Source organism: Pyrus communis, chromosome 9 (genome assembly GCF_041283825.1).
Source record: "Pyrus communis isolate YQ-2024b chromosome 9, ASM4128382v1, whole genome shotgun sequence".
Classification (NCBI taxonomy): Eukaryota; Viridiplantae; Streptophyta; class Magnoliopsida; order Rosales; family Rosaceae; genus Pyrus; species Pyrus communis.
In genome coordinates, this window is record NC_142573.1 from 3,748,923 (window position 1) to 3,756,106 (window position 7,184).

At 39.9% G+C, this 7,184-nt stretch overlaps 2 protein-coding genes across 2 annotated transcripts; one reads left to right on the forward strand and one right to left on the reverse strand.

Annotated features, from left to right (window-relative positions):
• The first annotated feature begins 677 nt into the window (after positions 1-677).
• LOC137739301 (uncharacterized) lies at positions 678-1,805 on the forward strand. The gene is made up of 3 exons (XM_068478854.2): positions 678-1,141; positions 1,262-1,309; positions 1,409-1,805. The coding sequence occupies exons 1-3, from the start codon at positions 788-790 to the stop codon at positions 1,589-1,591; spliced, it is 585 nt and encodes a 194-aa protein (XP_068334955.2). The 5' UTR covers positions 678-787; the 3' UTR covers positions 1,592-1,805.
• Positions 1,806-2,798: 993 nt separating this feature from the next.
• On the reverse strand, positions 2,799-5,887 carry LOC137739300 (uncharacterized). The gene is made up of 6 exons (XM_068478853.2): positions 5,508-5,887; positions 4,751-5,132; positions 4,462-4,658; positions 3,650-3,794; positions 3,377-3,530; positions 2,799-3,133 (listed from the first exon to the last, which is right to left on the reverse strand). Exons 1-6 carry the CDS (start codon positions 5,546-5,548, stop codon positions 3,108-3,110), a joined length of 945 nt encoding a protein of 314 aa, XP_068334954.2. The 5' UTR covers positions 5,549-5,887; the 3' UTR covers positions 2,799-3,107.
• Between the last annotated feature and the right edge of the window lie 1,297 nt (positions 5,888-7,184).

Genomic DNA, 7,184 nt, shown 5'->3' on the forward strand with positions numbered 1-7,184 from the left:
TCTCCCTTCCCCCTCCCTTTAATGATAGTAAAATATTATATATATATATATGTGTGTGTGTGTGTATTACCAAGCTGTTCCTTAAACTAGCTAGGTAACTACATTTTATGGGTTAATTTGTGATTAAATATTTACCCAAAAAATACCATGGTAATCGTTGGTCATTTTTCTAAGTTGTGCTGTTTCTCATCTCCTAATTTATAACATATTGTTTATCAACATAAGTGTTTTGTATGAGATGTGATTAATATTGTTATTAGTAAATCAAATTTTGCGTAGATTGTATGGAATACGCAAAGCTATATGACCATGTATAGGGGCCAACGCTTGTCTAGTGCTGGAAGGTCAAGAAAGGCAGTGACCTGATAACATGGCAGCCGACGACCAAAACTCCAGAGCAGCAACCATAACTATAACGGTCCTAAAATAGTAAAATTTCTTGTCGAATAAACTTCGACACGTACAAAAGCGTAAAGGTTCGGGCACTGTCTTTCGCAGTTCCAACCCAAAACCCAATTGTCAAATAAACCTCGTACTTTTCTCAAGCTCTTTAGGCTAGTTGGTGTCTACATTCCCCAAGGGCCAAATTTACCGTATCAAATCAAGCCAATCACAAGACCAATCGCATGCCAAGCAACCCACATCCAAATCAAACACGGGTCAGAAAAACCCATTTTCAAATCGGGTTAATCTTCTCCGTCAGTCTTCTCCAAATACCCTATAGACTTTCTTTTGCTCTGTTTTCACAAAAACGCAAAGTTTGAATCTTTGAAAATCGTACGGAACCATGATGAACGGCGGTCGGCACCAAAACAAATTCGCATGGAAGCCCAACCTCGGCGTCAAGATCAACGAAACCGAGGTCGGAGGCCGGTTCCGGCCGCTGTCGGATATCACGGGGGTCTGCCAACGCTGCAAGGAACAGATCGAGTGGAAGCGCCGTTACGGAAAGTACAAGACCCTGACGGAGCCCGCCAAGTGCCAACGCTGTACCAAACGCGCCGTCCGGCAGTCCCACCATAAGCTCTGCGCTGCTTGCGCCAAGGAACAAGGTGCTTGTGCCAAGTGCTGCTGCCGTGTCGAGCAAATCGTCGGAAAAGACCTCGCGGAAGTGGAGGCTGAGCAGAAGAAGCTTCAAGAGGTTTGGTTCTTTTATTTTATTTTATTTTATTGTAAAATCTTCAGTTTTGAATTGGTTTTCGGTTCGAAAATTGGCAAAATTTGATGGGTTTGTTTTGTCTTATGAATTTGTGATGCGCAGGCGATAAAAAATGCAAGAGAAAGAGATAGGAGGAGTCTGTTGCGTGCGGTATGTTCTCGAATTTAAGCACATTTGGTTTTGGGATTCTTGTGTTGGATTGTGAATGAAAAGTTGCGTAATTTGTAACCTCGAATTGTGCTTGAACAGATGAATGCTGGAAAATCTGCGGGTGTAGCGAAAGCTGCAGGCGAGAAAGGAGGCAAAGCGGGGGAGTTGTTCCCCTCCGTGTCGCTTGAAGAATATGCAGCGGCAACCAGAGACGATGATGATGATGTGGAGGAGGATGGTGAAGGTGAAGGTGAAGAAGATGAGACGCATGTTTGCAATTAAAAGAGGTACTGAGTAGTATTTCGGTAGCAAACATGTCGGTTAGGCCAGTTGGTTATGATCGTGTAGTGTGCCCATCTTTTGCACGCAGGTTCGAAATGGCGTGCATGACTTTGTTCTATCAGTGACAAATTGGTCAATGATATTCTCATTTCTTCAGCACCGTTGTAGAAGGTATTGAAGAAGTTAAATGATCAACGTCTTTTTGTTTTCGTAATTCTTTCTTTGTTTTAGTGGTTGATACATAATTTTCGACACAGAAACCTTGAAATTTTGTTTTGGGGGTCTCTTGGGTTAAAAGTAAACTGCCTATAAAGTATGCTAGGCACCTAGGGAAGATCGAAAACTCAGTAGAAAAATAAGAGAAATCGAACTTCACTCTTCAAGTCAACAGCTTCGAGGTTGAATGATCCACGGCATGTGCCCAGGTGATTCGGAAATAGCTCAGAAGCTTTTAGTTCATGGTGTGATCCATTGCCGAGAAGAAGACTACTCTTGTCTTGTTTCGAAAGAAACCACGACCCAAATAGGCTTCTTCAAATGCTCAGGCCTTTTTGGAAACATGCCTGGGACAATCCAACGAACGAGTCTGAATCAGCAGAGTTCACCATTGACGAAGTTCTAAGCTTAAAGCCGGGGGAGATAAGAATCGGCCTGGACTTTAGCCCGACCATGGGAACGTTTGCTGTATCATGAGGGAAAAGAACATTACCATTCCCTCTAGTACCTTAAACATAGGGGCTCCTTTTAATGAGATAATCGCCTAAGAGGAAGATCGGCTCGAGGCTGCCTTTCTTCGACAATACCCTCAACATTATCCATTCCACTTTGTTCTTGGAAGGCTGGATCGGAGCTGAAATCCTTCAGTTTGCGTTGTTTGATTGGGAACGTGTCCTTCGGCCGAAGGGTCTTCTCTGGATAGACAGATGCTTCTGTCACAAGGAGGACATGAAGTTGTATTTGGATGAGTTTTAAGAGGTTAGGTTACAAGCCATTGCTATGGAGGGTACTCGGGGTAGCTCCCAAGACTGCTAAGCTTGGAGATGAGCTTTTCTTCTCAGCTGTTTTGGAGAAGCCAATCAGAGGTTAATTATTGTCGTTAACGAGTAAATTTCTCAATATCTTCATGTTTAAACGAGTAATAATTGTCGTTAGTTCAATCGGGCGAATGAATTTGATGTTCTAAAGAGAAGAATATAGAAGAACGAAATTATTAAATGAACTTTTGTATTAATAAGTTGAAATTCCCTGCTCAGGGTAAAGGTACACTTGCTACAATTCAAAGGAATTCAATTCAATTTTTATAGAAACGATATCACAACTATCTATCAGAAAAATTCTTGAAAGAATTCTGAGGACCTTTCCAAAGGTTAGTAACTAATGCATTTTAAGATGTCTCGGGATCAAATTTCCCAATCGAAAATGTCCGGTACCAGTTTGTTTCATAACCAAATTTTCCGTCTTTGCACAGTCGCTCCACGGCAAGAAGAAAAGGTTTTGGCTGCACAAGGAATGGCACCTATTCATCTTTTGCACACAAGCGCTCTGAAAGTACAAGGAAACAACAAAATAGAAATCAGTTATTAATTTCGGGTATTCGCAAGTCCGATGATTATTGCTTGAGAAGTTGAACAGCAGGAATTTATTATTTCTGTATCTATGGATTTTGAGATAGGACTTTAAAAGTAGATTGAACCTCGAAGTTGGGTAAACATGAGGCGACAGAAATATCAAGAGAAGAGGACCCAAAATATATAACAAAGAAGCGTAATGGGTAAGAGTTCGTACTCAGATATTCATAAGCCAATATCATCGAAGTTCCCCAGGCAGACATGCTGAAGAATCTTGGACCCAGCCCTCTGTAGAAACCTTGCCAGCCATCATCTCTAATCAAGTTCTTAACAACTTCTCTTGCAGTAGGTCTCTTGTCATGTCCCATCGTCTACATTGCAGCGACAAAGTTTTATTAAAAACACGGATTATCAATAACTTGGTCAAATGAAGATGAGCAAGCTGCAAGCCAGCAAAGTAACCAGGTACATGAACTGGTTATATGAATACCTGCAGTCGTGTCTTGATGGTATCCAATGGGGTTGTTATGCAGGATGCTGTTGCACCGGCAATAATTCCTCCAGCAGCTTGAACCAACACTATATTCCCCACACTTGGAACAGCTTCTTCAGAGCCAATTCCATGGCCTAAGAAACTGCTTAATAAACAAACATAATATAAGAGAGAGAGAGAGAGAGAGAGAGAGAGAGAGAGAGATATTGTCACGCAATAAAGATAAACTGTTGACAAAAGGGTATTTTAATCACCTAAACTCCTTCACCTTATAACTTTATCTAAGCGGAACAAAGTTCATTAACCTAATTATAGATATTCATTGGCTTGATGGACTTTAGAATTGCTAAACAACCTAACAATTGACAAAGTCGCAGTATTGTTATTACATCCAACAACTCATTACTTCTTTTTGACAGAAGTGATAAGGGTTTTCATTACCAAGAACAACAAGTACAACAGGTACCAGATGGGTACCTATTCTCCAATAACCAATTTCTTGATCTGGAGATAATTCGCACAAAACAAAAATGAATCTAAACCATTACTTCTTAACATAACTAATATGTTCCACTAACACACTCAAACCAGAGACCATCTAAAATCAATATTAAACTGATACACCTCCCAACTTTTCATGCCCATGTAAAAAGAAAAATCGAATGTTCAACCAAAAATCTTAAAGTTATGTATTGCTGACATTCATTTGAAAGATATAAAATTTACTGATTAAAGAATTATCAGTTAGGTGACCTAGTTTAAGAATAAGCACAACCAGAGTTAATAGACAACAAATTACCATTTCTCACCTCCAGATTAAGCGCTGGCTTGAACCATAACTAGCCCACCATACAGCGCTAGATGGAGAGTAAGTCATAACAGAAAGTCCCAACCCTCTATAAAGTCCGCGTATGCCATCCGACTTGATCACCTTACGAGCAACATCCAGCCCTCCGGTGTACTTTGAATGGCCCGAATAACCTTGCACCATCAGCCTTTGACTAATCTAAAGAAAATCCATTACTCAAAATTACCATCTCAAACCCCTAACTACAAAAGTACTCAAATGAAACTGATAGATCCTATAAAATAATTTACCACGTCAATGGGCACAAAGACAGACTGAGCGAAAAGCGAGGCAGTCATTCCGGCTACTCCATTAGCAAAAGCTGCCTCTGTAGCCTCAGATAACTTTAAGGGTTGAACCATCTTGAAAGCAGCCACCTTGGTGGCCTCTAAAGCACTGAGAAATATAATCCGGGCAGGAACTGCGCCGGTAATCATGGTGCCAAACCCTCTGTACAAACCAGGAATACCATCTGCTTTCCAAATGCCTTTGGCCACAGACAATGCATCTCTCTCTAGAGCATCTATGGAAGCAACTTGTAGGCGGGTTTTCACCACGGAAACTGGGTACAGTGCCACTGTGACCCCTGTAAACAAGCCAGCTCCAACCACATAAAATTTAGTCTTATCAAGCCTGCATAAAATCCAATAAACCACAAAATTCACTCATTTGAGCACTCAACCAACACACACACACACACACACACATATATATATATAAATTACGGGTTTCGGATTTGGTTTCGAATTCTTTAACTAATTGAAGACTTCATGGCATTATTGTCAAAATTCAATGAAGCACAAAAATTCAATAGTTTGAGCACTCAACCATTACATATAAATTATGGGTTTCGGATTGGGTTTCGAATTCTTTAACTAATTGAATTTCATAGCATTATTAAAGGAAGCATAAAATTCAATAATTTGCGTTCATAAACGAAACGATAACAAATGGGATATTTCTCAACTAATGAACAAAAATTGAAATTGATCGAAGTAAATAACATACTTGTCCCAATTAATCTCGGTGTTGCCAATGGAAACGGCCATGGACGTCGCTCAAAATCGAAGAGAGAAAGGAGGAAGGCGGCGACTGGCGAATCAAGAACGCATCTTGTTTCCGAATCCGAAAAGGGCCCCAAAATTCTGGGAAGCGGGATGCGTTTTGCAAAACGGGTACCGAGTTTTGTTGGAGCGATTAGCGCGTGGAAATGGAAGGAGTTTTCTTCTCGAATTTGGAATTTGGATTTGGGAGAATTTGAATGCTTGGAGTTGCAGGAGGAGGAATTGGAGCAAAGTCAACCGGCTTACTCTTCTTCTGTTTACGTCGGCTCAACGCGGGTCAGGAGCTTGTTTTTGACCAAAATCAAAATGAAAGGTTAAGAAGACTCTTCTTTTTTCGGCCCTTCGGATACTTAAGAGTGGTAATATTCGCATTCATATTTGATTTTTAATTTAATTTAAACTGTCGGATCGAATGAATGGAAAATATAAATACACAATTATAGAAAAAAAGTATGTAAATATCATTACTCTTTAATTATTCCAACTAACAATTAACTATAGGATCTTCATCTAGACCTGTAAATGGGTCGATTTAGATTTAGGTCAATTTGAACCGATCTATCAAGTAAACAAATCATTTAAACTCGATTGTTAATTTAAGGATCATTAAATCTAGCCTCATAGGTCATCCGTTTTAATCGTATGCAACGGATTTATAATTTCGGATTTTATAATTTCATGAATTGCAATCTAGAATTCAAAGACTAAATCTTTTTAAGAATTAAAGACCAATTCATCTCCACAATTTGTGCACAAAATCATTGCATGCAACCAATTGAGGGTCAATAACAATAACCGGAGGTCTCAGGTTCAAAACCCGATGCTGGTGTGAAAATCAGATTTGTGATCAGGAGATCCTAAAATGCTTCTATAAATTTTTAGCCCTTGGAAATGATGGATAATCGTGTGGAAACCAGTTGTTCTCCTTAAAAAAAAAAAAAAAAAAATTCCTTTAAATTTGTTGGCTCAAAAATTTGAGATGTCTTGTCAGCATTGATCAGCCTTACTAATTCAAGTGCGGCGCGTAACAATGACTCCGCGTGCACCCGTTGGATCAGAATGGATCCTTCATCGTGACCGTTTGTTTGTGAGAGTGCATATTTCTTCATGTACCGCGTGGCGCTGGACCAGCTCTCGTCAATGGGCTGCATGTAAATAGGGCCGGCAATAATTTGGTCCGGGCTTGGTTTGCTACAATTGAACAGCCAGATAACCCAGTTGGGTTGATTCCATTGGGCCTTAACATAATAAGCGAGCCCATGCATGCATGCAGCGGAAGCCAACTGCGTTTTGGATATGAAGTCTCGTACGAAGCTTTAGACAAAGGTGCTTTTGAGATATTGAGCCCTTACGACATCTCGTGCGCATTCCGACAATTGATCGAGCGAATAAGCCAACTTCAAAGTAGATTTGTTTTGTGACGAGTGCATTATGACTCGTGAAATTTCAATTAGGTTTGATTGCAACCTTCATATTTTATCTTTTAATCTATTTGTTTGATCATTAAGTGATGATCTCACTAGCTTGGAACCCACATTAATGTTGACGGGGATGTCAGAACTTTTCCACATAAGGAAAAAAAAAAAAAGTAGAATTCAGTTCTCACTAGTGTAATTTTATG

Excerpts from the sequence above, each read along its gene's own strand:
- LOC137739301 (XM_068478854.2), top strand. The coding sequence starts at position 788 with ATGATGAACGGCGGTCGGCACCAAAACAAATTCGCATGGAAGCCCAAC. Across the intron at positions 1,142-1,261 it reads AGCAGAAGAAGCTTCAAGAG|GCGATAAAAAATGCAAGAGA; the intron begins GTTTGGTTCTTT and ends TGTGATGCGCAG. Across the intron at positions 1,310-1,408 it reads GGAGGAGTCTGTTGCGTGCG|ATGAATGCTGGAAAATCTGC; the intron begins GTATGTTCTCGA and ends GTGCTTGAACAG.
- LOC137739300 (XM_068478853.2), bottom strand. The coding sequence starts at position 5,548 with ATGGCCGTTTCCATTGGCAACACCGAGATTAATTGGGACAA. Across the intron at positions 3,795-4,461 it reads AGCCAGCGCTTAATCTGGAG|TTTCTTAGGCCATGGAATTG; the intron begins GTGAGAAATGGT and ends TTTATTAAGCAG. Across the intron at positions 3,134-3,376 it reads ATTGGCTTATGAATATCTGA|AGCGCTTGTGTGCAAAAGAT; the intron begins GTACGAACTCTT and ends TTGTACTTTCAG.